General features: G+C 45.0%; 2 protein-coding genes across 3 annotated transcripts; one reads left to right on the forward strand and one right to left on the reverse strand.

The window, feature by feature from the left end:
* The first annotated feature begins 19 nt into the window (after positions 1-19).
* Positions 20-3,903, forward strand: LOC117143066 (SURP and G-patch domain-containing protein 1). Of its 2 annotated transcripts, XM_033307523.1 has the most exons (7): positions 24-647; positions 702-1,351; positions 1,518-1,644; positions 2,318-2,790; positions 2,973-3,531; positions 3,587-3,716; positions 3,778-3,903. In XM_033307523.1, exons 1-7 carry the CDS (start codon positions 100-102, stop codon positions 3,802-3,804), a joined length of 2,514 nt encoding a protein of 837 aa, XP_033163414.1. In that variant the 5' UTR covers positions 24-99; the 3' UTR covers positions 3,805-3,903. The 2 variants fall into 2 exon arrangements, with proteins under 2 accessions (XP_033163415.1, XP_033163414.1); XM_033307524.1 differs by lacking the exons at positions 1,518-1,644; positions 2,973-3,531; positions 3,587-3,716; positions 3,778-3,903 and having other exon boundaries at positions 20-647; positions 2,318-2,526.
* An 11-nt stretch (positions 3,904-3,914) lies between these two features.
* LOC117143065 (bumetanide-sensitive sodium-(potassium)-chloride cotransporter) lies at positions 3,915-17,440 on the reverse strand. The gene is made up of 10 exons (XM_033307522.1): positions 16,703-17,440; positions 13,293-13,386; positions 7,587-7,971; positions 7,137-7,370; positions 6,029-7,080; positions 5,700-5,941; positions 5,204-5,640; positions 5,028-5,139; positions 4,465-4,738; positions 3,915-4,394 (listed from the first exon to the last, which is right to left on the reverse strand). Exons 1-10 carry the CDS (start codon positions 16,960-16,962, stop codon positions 4,278-4,280), a joined length of 3,207 nt encoding a protein of 1,068 aa, XP_033163413.1. The 5' UTR covers positions 16,963-17,440; the 3' UTR covers positions 3,915-4,277.
* Between the last annotated feature and the right edge of the window lie 4,402 nt (positions 17,441-21,842).

A 21,842-nucleotide genomic window follows, 5' to 3' on the forward strand; every position in this document is an offset into this window, starting at 1 on the left:
GCGAAGGCGGTTTTATTCCACTTATGTGAGTTGGTAACACTGTTGCTTCGCTGGAAGAGAAAATTGTGGAATAAAACGGAGTCTGCGGCATTACGAATTATGTCACAGCGAAATCACAGAGTGGACCGCTTCGCCCAGATGACGAAGCAGGAGGAGATCATAGCCAAGAAGCGGCAGGAGATCCTCGAGAAGCAGAAGACGGCACAGCTGGCGAAGGCGGTGGCCGCGGCGCAGAACCTGGCAGCGCAGCTGAAAACCGAGACGCCTGCGGGAAAACCAATTGGCTACGAGGTGGAGGATGAGGAGGATGCCCGACACCTGGACACCGCCGTCCAGGACACCTCCCTAGCCGCCGGCGAGGAGGGCCATGGCCTGGAGGCTGTTCACATTGAGGGCACGGCCAGCAAGGGAAAGCCGGAGGACGCGGTGGCCCCCAAGACGCTGAATAGCTTCACCGGCAAAACGGGCAAGATCACATTTGGCCTGAAGCGTCAGCAGCTGCCTCAGCCCAGTGTGGAGCAGCCACCACCTAAGGTTAAAAATACTTTCTGCAACGATGGTTCCTTTTTGGAGAACTTCAAGAAAATACTCGAAAAGCACGAAAAGCCTCCGCAGCCCTTGATTGTACCGCCTGTTCCAGTGCCCAGGTGAGTCCACTATCGGAATAATATTAATGTATATTAATTTGTGGGTAATTATAGCGCCGAGGAAAACAATTCCGTGGAGACGGAAACAGCAGAACAGAACAACAGTCCCCAGCTAGAGGCGGCCATCGCCATAAGCTCGGCAGCAGCCATGGCTACCTCCATCACGGTGACCAGCTCTGCGCCAACTCATTTGGCCTTTGGACTACCGGTGCAAGCAGTGCAGCCACCACCGCCGCCTCCATTTGCCTTCAATCCTACGCTTCTACAACAGGGACCACCGCAAATGCAGCTGCCAGCTGCATTCTTTCACGGCCATCTGCCTCTGCACTTGCATCCGGCGGCAGTTGCTCCTCCGCCACCTCCACCGCCTCCACAACTGCCCATCGCTCTGACCAACATGGGACAGATTTACATGCAGCTTGGCCCGTCTACAGTGGAGGCTATGCAGCTGAATGCCATACCGGCGCCCAAAGAGTTTGACTTGAATGCCATACCCAAGCCACAAATAAATCTGGAGGCTATCCAGATGCCCACCATCGGTGGTCATTCGGCGGAGCAGCTTGGCCTCCTGCCGGACCGCATGTCCATGCCAGTGAATACACACCCACCGCCTCCGCCGCCACCCGTAGTGGAGGAAATGGAGCAACAGCACCAGCAGGTGGCAACTCCACATCCACCTCAGCCCACAGCTGCGCCGCCACAAGGTGTGTAACACATGCAAAACAGTCCTCGTTGCCTGTTTTGTTTTGCCATCGCCATTCCCTATCCACATCCAATATCTACTCTCATTCTAACCACTTCCAACTTCCTACTCATTCAATTTGTATAGAACTTTAATCGTTGAGCACGATTTTAAAGCAATTTATGTAGTTTTTTCAGAAACGTGCATACAATTGCCAACGTGCTTAGAAAACCTAATCGCACTGGTCGCGGAAAATGGTGAAGATTATGAAGATAAAATACGTTTGCATAGAAGCGAGTTGCATCCGGCCTTGTGGTAAATGACCTAATCATGTTTTAACTGGGACTAGTGGTAGTAGTGGCACCCAAGGGATGGGACGGAGGGGGGCGTACAGCTTAGGGATTTGGGTTGCAATTTGTCTTAATTGGGGATTTTTCACGTTTACTTAATTGCTTTCGCAAGTTGAATCAACTAAAGTTCATTGCATAATCGCCAGTTCTTTAGGACAGTAACTTAACTGAAAATTAGTCAGATTTATGTTATAGTTTGGTTGTTTTCAATTATCATTACTCCTATATACACATGACACAAACAGACGCACAGATATCGTTCCGCATACTCAATTGTGAATTTAAAATCACAAACAGTGGACAGTACATGTACATGTTTTTCTTTGACGCGTTTTAAGTTGCATGTCTGATGAATACTACCAATGCCGTGTAACATCTGACCAAACGGACCAACTTGATGGGGGTGTAGGAGGATTAGCCAGACCAGTCGCGTGGACCCATCGAGCGCACAGTGTTACGTCGTTCCTCGATCGTCATCTAAAGTCTGGAGGAGCCAGCCGGCGGATGCCAACTAATAATCTCTGAATAAGCCGCTATTGGGGCGCCTCAAACAGTTATTCATATAATGTCTTTGTACACGTGACTAACGTCGAGCACTTTTCATTGTACGTTTCACTTCTTCTGAATTTTGGTAATAGGTTTCTTTATGATAAGAGCTGCGAGCAGTATCGAAGCTATAGCGACCAACTCCTCGACTACAAACGGCAGCGCGCTGAGCGACAACGGGAGCGGGAGCATCAGCAGCTAAGCCGGGACCAGCAGCCGCAGCCAACGGAGCAGACGGACGCACAGCAACACCGCGAGGAGCAGCACAGCAACTCGGCGGCTGACAAGTACGACCCAGAGTCGGCCATCAGTGCGGACTTTGACTCGGATGACGAGTACATGCGGGGCATGATGGATCGCAACCGGGATAACATCAAGCGCCGCATTGAGTGCCGCAACGAGCTGAGCGACGAGGAGAGGCGCGAACGGGAGGAGGCTGCAGCCGGAGAACTGGCGGATGGCGATGACCAGGACGACCAAGACGACAAGGAGTCGCAGAGGCAGCGAAGGAAGCGCGAACGCAAGAGCCGATGGGGCGAGAAAGAGCAACAGTTGCCATCCTCAAGTAGGTTCTTAGGGTACTCTTAACCCTAAAAAGTTTATATATTCGTGATTACAAGCCTAGTTGATCTGTCTGTCCGTGATCTTGCGGACTATTCAAACCAGAAAGATGTAGAAGACTGCCACTATCACTGAAATAATATGTACAATTATGACGTTGCTGACATTCAATCCTTACTATTTCAGGCACTTCGGGAAACTTTGGTAACCAAAATAAACCCATCCTAAGCAGCATCACGCGAACCGATCCCGCGCTGTTGCAGTATGCTCGGCTCAACTATGGATCGACTCAGCTGAGCGAGGAGCAGTGGAAGCAGTGCGAGGAGCACTACAAAGTAAACCTGCTGTATCAGGACATGATGCGCAAGCGTCAGGAGATCGATCGACTGGCCCGTGGCGGTAAATTTAAGTACGAATACGACTCGGACGAGGACATCGAGGGTGGAACGTGGGAGCACAAGTTGCGAACAGCCGAAATGGAGGCCACATCCCTATGGGCCAACGCCCTGACCAAGCAAAGCGAAGGCAAGCATCACATCGGCGACTTTCTGCCCCCCGAGGAGCTCAAGAAGTTCATGGAGCAGTACGAGGCGAAGAAGAACAACAGGCAGCCGGATCTAAGCGACTACAAGGAGTACAAACTTAAGGAGGACAACATTGGCTTCCAAATGCTGCAGAAACTCGGCTGGAAAGAGGGGCAAGGCTTGGGACAGGACGGAGCTGGAATTGTGGACCCAGTCAACAAGTAGGTTACCTATCCCCATTTGTTTATGGCATCTCACTGAATAATGTGGCAACAGGGCACCGCAACGCGATGGAAACCAAGGACTTGGGGTCAGCAGCGCTGCCCAGCCAGAGGACTGCGACAATGAATATGACGCCTACAGGAAGCGGATGATGTTGGCCTATCGTTTTCGTCCAAATCCTTTGGTAAGTAAACTCTGGAAACTGGCAATAATAATAATATCTATGACTTCGTATTTGTTTACAGAACAATCCCCGTCGCGCCTACTACTAGCACTACCTAAACTGACCACTACCCACATTATTACCAATATCCTAGGTCCACTTATTCAACTGCAACTTTGCTGAATAAAGTATGCTCGTTTAAATTAAACAGCAGATACGTCAGTTTATTTTAGGGGCTCGTTTATTCAGTAAGTAGTTCGTAATTAACTTAAATCTATTGCATGTGAAACAGGTCTCGCCCTCGAAGTGGATCCATTTTGAATCCGAGTAAGAACTATTTCACACAAATCTTCACTAGGGACTACCGTCAAGCGTTTAGGAGTTCGATCGTACAAAAGAGTAAGTAAGTAGTGTGGGGGTCTCTTAGAACGAGAGTCTGGGCTCTGGAATTCCATTTCAATTCGGCGGCACATTGCACAACTCCCAATCCAGGGACTGGCTCGATTCTACCGGGAACTGGGAACTGGAACACCTAAACGCTAATAATACTAAGTTGTACTCGAACTGGAAGCGAGGCCTAGTCTAGGAGTAAAGCGTCAGCACGGGCGTCTGGTTGCCGCGCGCCAATGCCACCGGACACTTCATGTCCGACGTGAGCATCTCCAGCCATGACATGTACAGCGGTGCCGAGATGGCCTCCTGGAAATACGGAAATACACATGTGTTAGTGGTCAACCACGATGTTAGGGCTCATTATCAAATGTCTCACCTTGCGCGGCATGGGCAGGGACATGACCACCAGGGAAGCGTTCGATGAGTGCTTGACCACCAGCTCATGGATGCGCAGCTGTCGATTCGTCTTCTCCGACATGCTCTGCAGCTCATCGTCCGTGATGCCGAACTCGTTGCGGGCTCCACGGCGGAAGGGCTCGATCAGGCGCTTGTGCTTCAGCACCGTGTCCGCCCGCGGCTGCTCGGAGACGCCCTTCAGCATGATGAGCTCCGAGTACTTGATGCGGAACTTGGTCAGCAAGCTGGCCATGCTGTGGGTTAGAATTTACCATTTATAGTCTCATATCTTAAACATTTTTTAAAAATAATAGTTTACAGATGAAACAAGAGTCGTCTTGAGAGACACTAATTTCTTGGAATAATCATGATGTCTTTTTCGGTGCTACGGAACTATAGGGGCTGGTGGAAGACTGTTCCTCTCCTGTTTATTGGTCGGATCTCTTTTTGCTCAAATGGAACCCAAGCCCACTATGACCTTTGTATACTTTGGAGTCGGAAACGCTTTCTTCTGCCTGTTACGTGCTGTTCTCAAAGACTTACCTCTTCTCTTCCTGCTCCTCGTCCTTTCCGTGGCACATTGCGAACACCCTTAGCTTGGAGTTCTGCCAGTGGGAGCGCATGGAGATTATGTAGGGCAGGAGAATAGTGAGACCTACGCATGTTCCCAAGGATAAGTGGATTAGTTGCAAAGAGGCTGATTACGACCAAGTACCCACCTCCATCGTCGTACAGCCAGAAGACATCGATTGTGCCCTTGGGCTGTTTGCGCGTGAATATGGTCATGGCGTCCAGCAGGTTTTGGGGTATGTCCGATCCGCCCTTGGTGTGGTAGGTGACGGCGGGCTCATCCGAGCTGGTCACCTTGTAGCTGCGGGAGTTGCGCTGCATGTTGGGCATCGGTGCCGGCTGGGGCATTGTGAAGGAGGAGTTGGGACTGTCCATGCTGGCTAGGTTCAGGTTGGAGTCAATGTGCAGCAGCTCGGAGGCGGCATTGGCCGCCGGCATCAGTTCGTTGGTGAATCCGTGCGCATTGGCGGTGTGCATGTGACCCATTCCGTTGGCCGGCAGTGTGACCTCGGAACTCAGCTCCGAGAAATCCAATCCGTTGGGCAGCCGGAGCAGGGCCACGCCCATGCGCTGAGAAAAGGCGTTGCTATGGAAGAGGTCGACTTGGTAAGGCATCCAATGACATGGTTTGGGGTAATCACTTACTACAAAATGGAAAAGTAACTCTCCACCTCCTCCTTGCGACAGCGATTCCAGTCCGGCTTGTAGCCCACCAGCACAATGTTCGGAGCCATCTTGCCGAAGCCCGTTGACTTTGTCAACGCATTTATCCCGTCCTCCAGGCTGAACCCATCAATAACGTTGTAGAAGGCCTTGATCTTGCGCGCATCCAGGTACTTTTGTCCATCCTTCACCAGGTGCTGCCGGTTCTTGTAGCCCACCCGCACCTGCAAGGATAGATAAGTATATTAGTAAAGATCACCAATCCGGTTTTCTTGGCTTCGATGGCCTAATCAAGAAATCCATTCACGTACCGGTATTATATTTGCCACGAACATAAGCGAGTTGTTCTTGGTCAGTAGGTAGCCAAAGTCCACGAGTGGCGGCCTGGTCTTGGGATCGCCGGAGAGCACCAGCACCTGGGGATGGTAGTTCTTGACGTGATCCGAGACGTTCTGCAGTCGGTGGACGGCCATGAGTGCGGCCTTGTACTGCTGCGCCTGCGTGGTGGATCCCCAGTTGGCCTCCGGCTTGCGGTACATGACCACCAGATAGAGGGCGAAGATGATACCAAAGGTGATGATGGCGGCCACGTAGTTGATCAGGAACATGATGGCCACGCACATGGCGAACCCGAAGAGGCTGAGCCAGGCGTTGTAGTACTTGAAGGTGGGTCGCCATCCCAATGGCTTGACGAAGGCCGCGTGGAACGTGCAAAAGTTGATGAGGGCGTAGGAGGCCAGGTAGAAGGTGGAGATCAGAGGAGCGATCAAGTTAAGCTCTCCGATCAGCAGGAAGCTGGTGGTGATGAAGAAGGTGAGCACGTAGCCGCGATATGGTTCGCCGTGCTTGCCGTACGGCTTCGAGAAGAAGATTAGACCCGGGTAGATCTGGTCAATGCCCAGGGCCTGGACCAGTCTGGGAACGGATAGCAGGTTGGTCAGGGCCGTGCTCAACGTGGCCGCAAAGCAGCCGGCGTAGATGAGTGGTCCCCACAGCGACATCTCCTGCATCATCTCGTACGAGTTGAAGAGACCCCAGGTGCAGTTGCCCGTGGCCATGCACGGCAGCTCCGAGGAGATAATGGTGCCATTGACGAGGTCGGCCGGAATACCGGAGGCATCCCTTACAGCAGCGCCGCCGGCGAAGAGGACAAAGAGAGCGTAGGAGGACATCGAGATGAGTAGGGACCAGAAGGTGCCCTTCGGTATAGCAGCTCCGGCATCCTTGAGGTCTCCGCAGATATTTGCTCCTGCCTGGATGCCCGTCACGCTGGGGAAGAAGATGGCGAACACGCTGAAGAAGTCGTGGTTCACGCCCTCCGCATAGCGATAGTCCGACCCAAAGTTCTCCTTCAAAGTAGCCCCTAATATAGGCAACCAGTTATGAGGTTATTACTTTCGTAACCACTTTGGCACTCACATGAAAAGCCGACGAAACCCCTAGAGATGTGCTCCTCATTGCCCTGGGGTCCAATGGCAGCTCCGATCAGGAAATTGAAGATGGCCAGGACAATCGTGACGATCAGGAAGTTCTGCGCCTTCGTCTCCCACTCCATACCCACGCAGCAGATCAGGATGAGCACCAGCACGGTCACCGATCCCACGATCCGGATGTCATTGATTCCATTGTCGACAATCTTCAGGTCGTTGTTCTCTGGAAATGAGATTACTGATTAATCCGGAACTAAGTTTAGGATATCCACAATCGAATTAAGCCAGACTGGATCCCTAAATGCAAATATAAATATGGTGAAAGTCGTATCCAGTTCCACCTTTCATTTGATATCTTTTATTACATTTAAAGCTGCCCCATTTGTGGCCTCCCAGTTCAAGTTAATCAAATAGCCTCCGGGTGTCAATTGATACTCACTGAGTAAAACATTTAGCGATTCGCAGAAGCCGATGGTGTTCATCGAGGCGGAGACGGCGTTGGCGAAGGCGAAGACCACGCCCACCGACGCCCCAAACTCGGGGCCCAGCGAACGGGATATGATGAAGTAGACGCCGCCGCCCTTGACCTCGCCGTTGGTGCTAATGGCCGACAGCGAGAGCGTCGTGATGACGCAGACCACCGCGGAGATCGTAATTATAATCAGGGTCTGCAGGATGCCCGACTCGGCCACCACCCAGCTGAGGCGCAGGAAGAGCATGACGCCCCAGATGTTGAGGAGGCAAGGTATCAGCACGCCCACGATCCATCCCAGCTTGATGTGCCCGCCAGTGGCCTCCGGTTCGGGTTCGGGAATAGTGATGCTCTGCAAAGGAGAAACGATCTTATGGATAATCAATGTAGTATGTAAGTCCTCCTAATAATACCTTTCTTAAGTAAGCCACATAGTACTAACTTTTCAATCTAGCCGGCTAATGATTTGGGCAAACGGGGAAAGGCCGTCATCGGATTGTTATTTGTGTGATAATGGGATCTTGACATCAGTGGCATTCAATCGATGTGTGAGATTGAATTGAGTTCGGCGTTTTTGTAAACTGCGAACGACTCGAACGAACAGCTGCTTGGGTGAGTTTTTATCCGGAATTACTCATACGACATGTGTGCAATTTAGTACTCGGATTCAATTAACGACCCGTCGTCGCCAGCCGAAAGAACGAAGGCACAGCCACAACCAGATTATGAGCAGCAGCTCATATTGCTCTCCATTCTAATTAAAGTTCACTTTTATTGGCCGCACTTAAACTCGAAACATTATGAAAATGTTCACATAAAAGCCAAAACCCACCCAATGAGATGCCACCAAGTCAACTATTAATCCTAAGCCCCAAAGCACTTCCTTTGTTCGGTTCGGATGTAGTTCGTCCAATAGGGTGGCAAGTGCAGAAACAAAGACCAAATCCACTTAAACTGCGCCAAGGAAGTGACAGCTATGTGTCAATTAAGCCCTATAATGGCTTTTTCAACACTTGGCTTTTTGAAATAGGATTCTAAGTACTTGTCATTTTATGAGAGGAAGTCATTGTACCTGCAATTCATTTCAAAGCCTCTAAAAGTCCAAATTTATTTAGTTTTTAACTCTTAAATGTTCTATAAATTAAATGGAATGATTCTGCAAGGATAATTGCGTAGGTGCAGTTGGAGATCCTTTAAGAAAAACAATCCCAAAGCAGTTCAATCAAATTCAAAATGTTCTTTCTATTCAGCGGAATTTAATGCAATTCAATTTCAATCTAATAAACAGCAAAGAATGTTTCCGCACCAAATTGATCTTTTTATCATTTGGGACTCAAAAACTTCCACTGGCACTAATCAGCACAACTTTTTGTGATTGTGATTGTGATAATTTAATAGATTTACCGAGACATTGCTCCCCTGCCCTTGCCGGGTTATTGTTTTGCCATTTGTCGCACCGATGGAATGGGTCTTGTTTACTTTATTGTTTGCCCACATAATTGAGTGTTTTTTAAAGCGCCGCCATTCGGACTCCGCCTCACGTGGCATGTGGTGGTGTTGGTGGAGGAGCAGGAGGAGGAGCAGGAGGAGGAGCAGGAGCAACCCTGTGGCAGGGTTGGGCAGGACGACATCGATTCGGGGGAGCACACAACCCCCAGAGAACTCAGCCCGCACACGCTGCGTATACGCAATGTGGTTAGTTAGGCTGCCGCGGTAGGTGGTTAATGTTGATTGCTTACACATTTTTGGCGGTTTCAAGCGGACGTCAGCTCGGTGAGACGCAAACATAAACATTGGTACACTTCAATAAAAAACTTTGAAGTTTAAGTCAATCTCTCATTTAGTCGTAAATATACCAAAAAGATACTTGTCACACATACTCATTGAAGTACTTTAAGAAGAAATTCAGGACTCGGTTATAATTACTATGATTACAAAAAGCGGAATATAGAAATATATTCCCCCAGTGTCTCCGCCCACTCACTGGATTCCAAAGCGGAGCACCGACCAAGGGGTTTTTGTGGTCTCACTAGTTACATCCTCTGGCGCTTCCTTGCTGTCCAATTCTGCCCATTTCATTTCATTTCATTTAGCGGAATACGCATTTGGCTCTGCGCTTGTTTTTCCCCATTCGAGTTGTCTTTGTTATTGTGGTCGATGTGCGTGGAAAATTTTCGCACCCGAAATTGGTATTGGAATTGGAATTGGTATTTGTGCTTTATGACGAGGGGATGTGGCAGATGAGCCACTTTCTCGGATGGCTCGTGCCACTGATTTGAGCTTAGTAATAGGGAGACAAAGTGATGGATATCGGTGGGAAGCAAGGAGGATGCGGTGGCCAAAGAGTAGCTTCTCAAGTTCATAAATAGATGGATGTAAACTCAGTCGGCAGAAAATTATTATTAGCCTCGATAAAGCAAAGTCTCTGGCTAATAAAGGCGACTGGTTACGAGGAGCAGCTTGGCATCCTAAACAAATCCGTAGACCACTGGATATTTTCATTTTCATTTAGAGCGAAGACGAGGGGTCTGAACTGGAAATTTCAGCACAATTAGGCAAATGCGCAGAAAATCGATAAGGCCAAATGAGTTATTCAATAAATTTGAGAAAATGGCATTTTCCTCATTAAGAAGAGAGAGATTTTCCAACAGTTTTCTGCCCCTAGCGGATAAGTATCAGAAATGCAACACAAATGGGGTAAACATATTGTTATATGCGCCGATAACTTAATGGCTTGTTCGCGGCAATGGCAATGCGGTAAACAAAGATTTTGCAGCAAGACTTGCTCATTAGGAAATCAATAAATGCTACAAAAATAGCAGCCAGCTCTTTGGCTACGAATTGTAAATTAGAATTGTAATTACAAGTGCAATACAAAAGGAATCTAAAATGGCAAATGCGCCACAGGCAGCCCCCTGATGATGCAAACATCGCTCATACGCCCTGTTGGCCGAAGAAAGATTTCGATGCTGTAGCTCGATAGTGCCACTCGGTTTGACAAATTACTTTTTTTCTTGAGAGGTTCGATTTTAAAACTGCCAAGAACTGGAAATGGTTTTTGGCTGTCCAATTAATCTTGATCCTAATTGATTAAAAGTGAGGAATAATCTATCGCTTATCAAAATGACATCTTGTCAGCACTTTTGACAGGCTCAAGACTCCCGCACTTGTGCAGCCGCCGTTTCTGGAGGAGATTTGATCTGCTGGGCACCAAAAATAGCAGCCAGCTCTGTGGCTACGAATGGCAAATTAGAATTGCAATCACAAGTGCAATACAAAGGGTATCTAAAAGGGGAAAATCGCCTTGATGATGCAAACATCGCTCATACGCCGTGTGGAACGACGAAAGATTTTGATGGTAATGCTCGATAGTGCCACTCGCTTTGACAAATTACTTTTTTTTTTTGAGAGGTTCGATTTTTAAACTGCCAAGAACTGGAAATGGTTTTTGGGTGTCCGATTAATCTTGAGTGGGTGTTCTGTCAGCTTAATTGATTGAAAGTGAGGAATAATCCATGGCCTGGCCGACGTTTATCAAAATGACATCTTGTCAGCACTTTTGACAGGTTCAAGACTCGCGCACTTGTGCACCCGGCCGTTCTGGAGGGGATTCCGTCACCTGGCCACCGCCTCTATGATAAGAAAGGGACGTCAATGGCAACAGCCACATCTGCAGTTTGCGGCTGTCAATTTTAATGACACGACACACTTGGTCTGCATTATCGCCACCCACTGCTCATCCACAGCCACATACCCATCCACATCCATCCACATCCATCCTGCGACACATATGTTATGGTGTTGACTATAGACGCCACATGGTGAGCTGTTTACCCACGCCTGGAAGGTTCCGCGGGTCCTGCTCCCCGCTCCTTGAAACTCTTTGTCCATGTGGCCTGGCCCATGCCAGATGCATGGCTGCATCTTGTTGACAATTAATTTGGCTTCAGCGCTGTCATCGATATCGCCTTGCGCATTATAAGCCATGGATGGATGCAGAAAAATCCACTTAGGAATCGAATGAAGCGCGCTCGTGTTGATTGTCTCTATTCCCGAGGAGAAAAGTTGGGCAAAAGCAAAGGAAAAACAAAGTTTCTTCGAGGTTCTGATCTCCTTGAATTCTTCTGTAAATTCCTATAACATTATGTACTATTACTATTATTGCTCTGCAGGTACTGTACTTTAGAGACGTTGAGTACGGTCTGTTTATATAGAAGTGGGAAATATTTCTCGAGGCTGATAGGATTTTGCCAAGGCGAACTTAATTAAGACTTAAAAAGTTTTCAGAAGAATACTTTCGTATATTCCTCAAAACTAAACATACAGCCAACATAATTTTAGATATGAATTGCCATCTTGTAATTGGAATTCCCTTAATCAGCCTTATCTCGCTTGTAATGCATTTTTGACGCCCTGGTGGCCACGCAAAGTTAATTAAATACAGAAACAATACAGAAACTATATTGTGGAGAAGGGAGATTCGGGGATACCTACTTGGCCACCGGACATGAGGTCGCTATAGACGCATCAAGTTTATTACACCGGCGATAAACATAAAGAGCGTAACACTGGAAGCGATTACACTCGTAGGTCTCCTCCGCCCCTTTAATTCCACCTAAGCGATAAGCCAAGATGGGCGGAGGGCTGTAAACAGTGGGTGGTGGGAGGTGGGTGGTGGAGGGGGGTTTGGGAAGGTCTGCTTGAGAAAGTGGGCGGCCTCGGGAGATGTGTGCTGCCTGCTTATCTTGAGTGGCCACAACGTCATCGCGACAGAAGCGCCCAAATCTGTTGGCACAATACATCAATGGCTGGGATGCCCGGAATACGTCATGGAAAACTCGCAATTTGCACGTCGGAAATGTGAGAATTGCTCAAGTAAATAAATCAGGCAGCGTATTAATGAATTTCAGATATTCAGATATAGAAATATGGTGCACGCATGTATGTAGATGGGCATATTTTTGGGGCTTTTGTAGGCCAAGGTACGAGCAGAAGTTGGGTGGCGAGGAGAAAACGTTTCGATTTCTGACTGGAGAATCCATATTTTTTGTTTTGGTTCTGGTTCGCTCCATGCTAGCCAAGGTATTTTCGCTGTGCTTTGTTTATTTGCCGGGTACTTGAAATGTTTTCAGAACTGACTGCGACTGAAGTGCGCTGCAAGGATTATGCCAGGGCGAACAGAAAGCAGATCCCCGACTATGACACTGTGCAGCAGATTGAGATACTCCACGATCACGGTCGGCACTTTGGCCTATCTATCACTAATCCCGACAGCCAACTGATGGCATCATTTCTGACCTTTCGACCACTTAAAGTGCGTTCCAGCCGCTTGGAAGTTCGATTGTTGGGCAAGGTCGAATGCTCAGCGGCACTAGGCCATCAAACGGTTAGCCGATAAGAATGGAGCACTAAAACTAAAAGTTGTGATATGGGAACAATGCATAGTATCTGATAGTATCACGTTCGTTTTATGGAACTCATAGTTTTAAATAACATGAGCTCATTTCACGTTAGCTATTTGATTTGATTCTGTACCCATTTTATGTGCACTATATTTGAAATCTATGTATATCCACTGCATAATCCCCGTTTGCCATTCACTAATTATGCAAACTACTGTTCACTTGGATGCGCTTACGTCATGTACTCCGATTGGGGGGCTTTAGAACTCACCTGGTCGACCGCCTCTCCTTGAAGTTCGCCGATGGAAGGACGCTTGAGGTTGCGCATGGAAATGCGGTAGTTGTCCAGGCGCGGCAGACTCTCCCTGCAATCATGGAAAAGGAGAAGGTATCCGATTAGAGCAAGTCACTTTCTAGTGTCTAGGCTAGTGTCCCTACTGGTGGAACGGAAGCAGCACTATCACCGCCTCGGGCAGCATGACCGTCGCCTGCAGCGTTTCGAGCAGAAATACCCACTCCGGCGGATTCCAAGCGTAGGAAGCAAGTTATTTGTGTGCGTACGCATTAATAATAAGACAATAAAATCGGCCAGCCGAGTGGTAAAGGTAGCCGGGCAGAAGGTCAGGGGTCCGCGCCGAAATCGAGAAAAATCAAGTTTTATCGGAAAATTCTTCTGTTGGGGAAGAGAGAGTCTGCCCTCATGTATATTTACTGATCGCCAACGAAAACAGAAGCAGAAGCAACAACATTACCAGCAGGCAGCAGAATCAGCTAAAGCTAAAGCCAAAGCCAAAGCAATGCCAAAATATAATTTAAAATCTTAAAAAGGAAAAGCGGAATGAGGAAGGCAATAATCGCGGAGCACAGTACGGCGCCACGAGCGTCCAGAGGCGTCGATTCCGAGGAATCCAAAGGGGTAAGAAGCACATGGTGCACGGTGCGTGAGTGACAGTCCATTGGAACTGAAAGTATGGCGTTCTACGAAACGATCCCATTACTCATTCGCATCGTACTCTGACTAATTCCAAAAATAATACAATTACTTTTCACGAGGAAAATGCACTGAAATATGTGCGCTTGCTATTGAGAAGATCATACTTTAACTATATAAATGAAAGCCTAAGTAATGGATCCTAATAATTGGTTCGATGTTGTGAGAATCATTTCGATCATGTTCTACGAATGTATAAATACTTAGAAAAACAGTGTTAAAAACGTCAGAACGCGTTTAACCCGTTTTATCCAGAAAGCTGACTCTGTTTGAAGTGACATAATGTAATCGGTAACTATGCTGATGACCCACTAACACAGTTCCATAGACGTCTTGAAGCCTTGCAAATCCTGATTAAGATGGAAAGTCTAAATATTCTATAAAGATACACCCTTAAATCCTTAGTTCGACTTTTAGAATCTCTTATAAATCACAATAAAGTGCAATCCCCAGCTTCTTATTCAATGTATTCGATCCCCATTGCTTTTAGATCGCCGCTCGGCTCGTGAATAACTTACGAGTGTTTATTAATTATAGAAAGAATCTCTGGAGGGCGTATTTCATTGTGCTACTAAATAAATTGCAAGCATTCAGCAAAGAGAATCGGACGTCTTGTGGCTTTTCCTTCGATTCCATTTCCATTTTCACGTCCAATTCATTTGCCAGACGCCAGAGATACAGATACATTCGGCTAAGATACAGATACATTCCGCGTATACATGTTTATGTACTACAGCATGTAAATATTCTCTAGATGCTCGTTGATGACGTATATGGGTGTCCAGTCCAGTCCATCGAGGGGCATTGATTGCTGGCCGGTTTCGTTGGGAATCAGCTGGTCCGAGTTAGTTCAACAATTGGAGCCGGGCAGAGTTCGATCAATTGAACTCACTTGCGATCGCACTCCCCGAACGACAGCCGTAAATTTATTTGTTGACACGCTCATCCCCTGGAGAAACCCGCTCCGGAACTCGCGGAGTGCAAGTGATCGCTAGCTCCGATGGCGATCCTTGTGCCAAATGCGGCTGAGATACCCGACGTGCTTAGAATTCCTATCAGTGATTTTATTATTTTTTGGCGGGCAGATGATGCAACTTGCTTGCCGTGTTTTCCGGGAAAACAAATCATCGGCTGTCTTTCTTAATCCGGAGGTCTCCCAATTTTCGGACAGATCTTTTGCAGCTTTTTATTGAATTTAATTCGAGCACGTGATTGCGAATTATCGAAAGTGGAACAATTGATGCAGCAATTAATTCGGAGGCTTTCGACGGGGTCGAAATCGTTAATTTGGGCCAACAGCCAACTGTCATGTGGCAAATTTGAATAATCAGAAGTGGAAAAAATTCGAATTAATCCAGAAGCAAGTTAATTTGGAAGTGATCTGTGACCTTTTTTGGAAAGTGCTTCATGTCGGAATGTTTGTCACATGAACTGTATAAGTATTCAATCGCATATTTATATTTGCCATTCCTATTTAATCACACAATTAGTTAGTGAAGCAATTAGTGAAGCACATTAGTCGAACCTACCCTAATATTTTACAATCATTTATATTTATATATACTTATATATACTAGTATAAACTAAGATTGAACCCAGTGAAAGTGGAGTGCATCGATGGCCATTAAGTGCATCCAACTTCGGACGATGTTGCTCTTGATGAGCCTTTCGTTCTGTCATCATTTTGGGTTTATGTGCCAAACGTGATTACAATAAATTGGCATAATGTAACCTTCGTTTCGGTTATACAAACGGAATGTTTTCGTTTCGCTTTTCATTCACATATCACACAATTTTGACGTGTTTTATTGTCTGTTTTAAGGTCCAGTACAATGGCATTCATTTATTTGTTGTGCACTGCAGACTGAGTTTAAACATGTGTTCGCACCTCAACTGAAACTCATTACGCGGAGTAAAATTAATGATTAATTTGCTTTGGGAAAACTCTAATTAATTGTTGTATTTTTCCTAAATTGTTTCAGACGCGAGTGTAGACACCACGTGCGCACTAATGGCTGGAAATAATGTATCTCAAGCACCTAAAAGGTATCAGCTGAATCGCAACACTCTTATCTGGAGAGTAAATCCCCGCGATCGAAGCAATTATCAAAAATCCAACAACTTGTAAAATCGGATGTTGAAAATGAAAATTCATTTTAGACACGCTAATTGCTGAGAAAACAGAAGAGATTGTGTCTTTTATATTTTTTCTTAATTTACATCTTAATTAAGGGGGGAACATGAAACAAAACTTGCATAGGATGTCGACTATACGATCAAAAGGACTTAAGAAAACTTATTTTTAAACACCTTATTGTTTTTCAATTCGAGCTCTATTATTATTTCAGGTGAAATCGATGTGAAACACAGAATAATTGAACTGTAAGTTTTCAATTATAATTCTTTCACAAAAAAAAATGAATGATTTTCCTTTGCATCATATAACCTAAAGTTTTCTTTTCTTTAGCGAAACGACCTAACTTAAAGCGTTGATAATATCAATGTTCAAAATCAAAAACAATATTAACGGAAGAACCGAAGAATATGTTTATATTTTCCGATAACTTCAATCAACAAAAAAATACAATTGATTAGAAACGACGTTCCGGTTTTCCCCCTGTATTGACACACTTTTGAAGCAAATCGCTCGCATTTTAGCCGGGAATGCGTTAAATTCGAATTAAACTTACTTTGTTAGCTGGGCGAGACTGAACTTGCGCTCGGCGTCCGATTTGCGCAGGAAGTTTCCGAATCCGCGGAAGGAGAGCCGGGAGCTGCGGCGGTTCTCGCCCGTCTCCCCCGGCGCCTTGGGATGCAGGTGGTTCTCGTTGCTGGTGGGCGGAAGTGGGTGGGCTGCGTCCGTCTGGTCGGATTCAGCTGAGCCAGCTTCGCCATCGTAGCCGGCGTTCGCGGTGCCGTTCACCTTGGAGATCTGGAAGCGATCGGCCATGGTGTGGCTCTGGGGAGTCCTGCACTTGGTTGCTAAGTGGACCCTGGACACGGATTCTTATCGATTGCACGGGCACCTTGTCGCTGCTAACGAGCCGAGCACATTTGCATTTCACACACTTGGCAGGATGGCTGCTCCCCACTGGGAGTGGATGATATCACAGGGAGCGCGAATCGAAGGACCCGAGTTTCCACGTCCGACTGCGCTTGACCCTCAACGACGATTGTCCGGATATTCAGAACGCATCGACCACGTCGGCTGTTTTGGGTGTTTCGGGTTCGGTTTCGGGTTTGGATTCGGGTTCGTTTTTATATACGTTTCTGAATCTCGCGGGAAACACTCCGATGATTTCTCCGTGGTGGCTGGGCAATTGCAACTTATCGCGCCGACTGTCGCACGGCGTTTGAGCGTTGTCAAGTGTTTACCGCCCGATTATTATGGCTTTTTGCGCCAGTCAGCTGCTCCTCTGCTCCACTGCTCCTCTGCTTCCGCTGTGCTGCGGATTTGGCAGCGTCTGCTTCAGTTCGAATCAACTTGGCGCCCGCGTGGTGAGTTTCCAACAAGTGTTAGCGTCGAACTCACCACATGAGCGCTCTCTGTGCGGAGCGCGATTCGGGAAAGAACCGTTAGCCAGGAGTTCCGACGACGGGATACCTTCTTCTACGCTCTTTAAAGCGTCTAACGGGCGTATACGTAATGTTGCAAAGCATACGCAGAAAGTAGTTCGTGGTACTGAGTACAGGGAAAGAAAAATTGCTTGTTATGATCGGTAACTGGATGATTTTGCATTAAGAATTTTATAATATGGGAATAATATGCACGGAATGCAAGTTCCTTGAAGTTCCAAGCTACATTTTTAGTAACATTTTTTTAATTTTTTCCTTCCGTCAAGGAACTTTACACTGAATATTTTAAATTGTTTAAGGTTCGATTTATTAAAACAATCATTTCGGGTAGATTTTGAGTGAAAAGCAAAACAAATTACATAGATATTTTCATATATTTATTTGCATAATAATTTGCATATCTGTATTTGTACTGGATACTGTATTGTATTTACTTAGCAGACTATTTCCAAACCTTAACAACTTTTCAGATTTATAAGTGTACTTGATAAGTAGTAAAATCAACGATTTTGCCCCATATTAACATTTTTGTTGTCGCCAACGCAAACGAGATTAGCGAATCCAATCTTATTATTATCGTTCCATTTCAGATGACTGTCATTTAGTCTAAACGCAGAGATGATTGACGCAGTGTGATGATTGAATAACTGACATTTAATATATTATGTTTTTCCCAAATATATAAGTTGTTATTGTTTATCTTTGTTTCGTTTTATTCAAACGCAAATAGGCCTTAACAAATAAACCAAAATATGTATATTTCACACTACTCATTCATATTCGCTTAACTTCTGTTGAATAAAACATGATGTGCTCTGTGGGTCACAGCTGAAGACGAACCTCAACTAGCGTCGAAGGACCTGCGTTTCTGTGGTCCTAACTATAAACATTGTCACTTGATACAACACCATTTTGTCGCTTTGATTCGGGTAAGAGTTTAGCACCTTGGCACCTTGGTTCGTGGATACGATTCGTTGCGATTGCGGCAATTAGCTCGTTTCGTTTGTTTACCGAATTCATTCCATACTCGCGACTCTCCACACTCATTCACAATCGTTCGCGCACTAAAACTTAGACACTCGTAGCATCTTTACTATCAGCCAAGTCAAGTTAAGTTAAGCCCGATGGCAACCACAACCGCAATAAGGGGCAAGAGCACGCGAATAACCCCCTTAATCGAATTAAATTCGGTTTTATCTGGTTTGATTGGCCGGTTGCTTGGCTGGATGGTTGGATAGCTGGTAGACTGGTTGGTCGGACTGCTTTTTGCTTTTTGCTCTGCGTCACCGAGGGGGATTTCGCGAAGAGCCGATCGTGGCGGAAAGAGGTGTTTTTACTGAACCAAGTGAAGGTTCCCTCCTCCGCGAACAATCCTCCTTGTTCTCTTGTTCCCTCCAGTGTTAAATCTCATTCTTGTAGTTTTTACTTCTGGTCATGGACATTTTGGGCAGGCATAGATTGCCAATAGAACTTTCAAAGTTTAATAAACAAAATTATTAAATTGAATATTAACTATGTCATATTTACAGCTGGCCGGTTTCGGCAATTCAGAACATCTAATCATCTAAATTATAAACCCAATTTCATGACTCATTGTTTTTCAATTATACTGGGAAACCCCGAAGTGTTGAGCATTTTTGAATAGTTTGAATTATTTCAAATTTTAACACTGTATAAACTAACCCTTTGATCATCACAATAGCTAAGCACAAGCTAATTACTGATAGTTGATTACCCTTTATGACTGCTTTGATATCACTTTTATTTTTGCTAATATTACGCAAGTGATTTACGATTTCCTAATTATCAAAATTTGTTTATTACTCTGCCAGCCATCACAGCCACAATTCGTTGAATATATTTTTCAGCGAAACTGATTTTTATTCCATTGCGATACATTTTTCACACTTCTTCCAAATTCGATTGCCGCGTTTATAAAAGTTTATTATTCGTATCGTTGGTACTTTGCGGTAGAGAATTTGTTTACCGATTCCAATGATATGAATGAATTTCTTGTTATTGCTTGCAGTTACTTGTTGTCTCCTAAAAATGCTGCCGATTGTTTGCAAAGATTTTGGAACAAACAAAAAAATATTAAAAACATCCGATTAATCGTCGTATATCTTGGAATCACACGATCGTCAAAGTCATAGTTTATTTTTACAGTCATATAATCAAGATGTTTATCTAACAATCTCTCGATATCTATCCTGTAAACTTTTCCTTGAGATTTTATTTGTTTATATTTGCGGATATAAAACTGTAATTGGCAATTAGTCTTGTGTTTTTACACACGTTACTCGTAGGTTAACAGGGTATGCTGTATTTCGAATTCTATTCTGCTTGTTCATATGAAACAAGGAATTCTGCGAATCTTAAAATCATCATCTTTAAATTTTTGAATATATTGCTATCAGACTATGTTTAACTAGAGATCGCTTCACTTTCTACTAAAACTACGTTTATGCCATGAGGTTTTAGGAATTCTTGAATGTGTAAAATATAATATAATATAAATGTATGCTTTTATTTGGTCTCAAATGGTTGCTAGAAAAAGGCAGTGGGTTATGCACACACGAATTAGTACTTTTCATGATACCAAATTCATGAAATTGCATCGGATAAACTCAGTTTACAATTGTTTCATGGAAAGTGTTAATTCGTGTATTCTTTAAGAATATATGAAATTATTTTAGTGCGGAGTCTCTTTATTCCTCTTGTAAATCATTAGATACGGACAGTCGACGGACGGACATACTTTTCCCGAAATGTATATGCCTTTTCTAACGGGTAAAATATGATATGATGACAAGGACGTATCCAAAAATACCTACCATATTTGTTGATAATTTCTTTTACAGAGTAACGGGTACTGGATAGTCGATGCTACAGCGCTCTTGCTTATTTTTATGGTAGTGCTGGCAATCAAAAGGGCCAATTAAACGCAAATTTCCCTCAAATTGTTTTCGTCGTTTAGTAACTATGGCTTGGGTGACTATTGTTTGTTTTTAATTCAATTTTCGAACGGAAATATTATTATTTTTGCTTTCTTCACTGTGTTTGTATATTTGTACATATGTATGTTCTAGCTTAGCTTACTCAGAATTTTTCAGTGAAAATTTACTTTAAGACTATGGTCATGTGTGACATCTACCCTTAACCAGTTACAAGCGGCTTTGGTTAACCCTCAACTGCACTCATTAACACTTCGCCAGTTCGCTTGTATTTGGACTACGGACGAATTCTGTCAATTGATCGCACACACATCGCGAAGCACAGATAAATGGATTGTTTTACAGCTAAAATTAAATATTTAAGACTTGACAAGCGTGTTGTATAACAATAGTGCGCTGCTAATTAATTCCAAACTAATGGGGGCCATATATATATATACATATATATAACCGATTACATCGGAAGGCGATAACGTCTCCCCAATGGCAATTAAACTAGTCTTGGGCTCCTATTAAGAGGGAAGACAGAAGACAAGACGACCATGCGCCATCGCAGTGGCCAGTGACATTATTTGACACCCGATTAATAATTGAATTAACTGCTTTATTCCACTTTGAAAAGGTTTCGCTCGGACCGAATGAAGGAAGTTTCGATCAAAGCGACAATAATCTAGATTTGATCGCCAGTTACCGGGTTTTCAAATACCTGTCCTTGGCATCGATTGGTTTGGATCGCCTTACACCGCTTAACTCAACGCTTTGATAAACCGACTGGTGTTGCGATGTTAAGTGTGCGGATCATTAGATATTCTACATTACACATCCTTATGATTAATAAGTTGGAAGCTGGATCGTATAGACATGTCCGTTTACGTATTTGCTTTTAAGAAACTTCTTAATCAGCTTTTTCATTTAAATATTGCCTATTTATTGCGGCATTGCGCGTTTCAAGTAGTGACGAAGCGCACGCTGACATAGGAAGTCACTAAAAGATGCTGTTAAAGTATTAGTCAAATTATTGGTATTTTCTGAAATGTACAGTTCCGTATAAACAGAAATATATATAAATGAGAATATGATGGTTAGATGGAAAAAATGTAGAGTTACTATCCCATAATTTTGTGCATTATGATCGTGATCTCACTTTCAGTTCAAGAATTGAGCTGGTATTCAAGTCTACCGAAAATATAAATTAAGGGCTGTCAATCGCGACGAATGCTTGTTGTTACAGAGGTATTTCCAGGTTGTTAACCGGTCACTACTCCTCGGAGCCCCCATTTAATGTAGAAACTGCAGTTAT

This window comes from Drosophila mauritiana, chromosome 3R (assembly GCF_004382145.1).
Source record: "Drosophila mauritiana strain mau12 chromosome 3R, ASM438214v1, whole genome shotgun sequence".
Lineage (NCBI taxonomy): Eukaryota > Metazoa > Arthropoda > Insecta > Diptera > Drosophilidae > Drosophila > Drosophila mauritiana.

Bases quoted from the DNA above. Each gene is read 5' to 3' on its own strand.
- LOC117143066 (XM_033307523.1), top strand. From the start codon at position 100: ATGTCACAGCGAAATCACAGAGTGGACCGCTTCGCCCAGATGACGAAG. The intron at 3,532-3,586 runs GTAGGTTACCTA...ATGTGGCAACAG, and splicing joins ATTGTGGACCCAGTCAACAA to GGCACCGCAACGCGATGGAA. The intron at 3,717-3,777 runs GTAAGTAAACTC...ATTTGTTTACAG, and splicing joins GTTTTCGTCCAAATCCTTTG to AACAATCCCCGTCGCGCCTA.
- LOC117143065 (XM_033307522.1), bottom strand. From the start codon at position 16,962: ATGGCCGATCGCTTCCAGATCTCCAAGGTGAACGGCACCGCGAACGCC. The intron at 5,942-6,028 runs GTACGTGAATGG...CTATCCTTGCAG, and splicing joins TCGTGGCAAATATAATACCG to GTGCGGGTGGGCTACAAGAA. The intron at 5,140-5,203 runs GTGGGTACTTGG...GAACATGCGTAG, and splicing joins CTGGCTGTACGACGATGGAG to GTCTCACTATTCTCCTGCCC.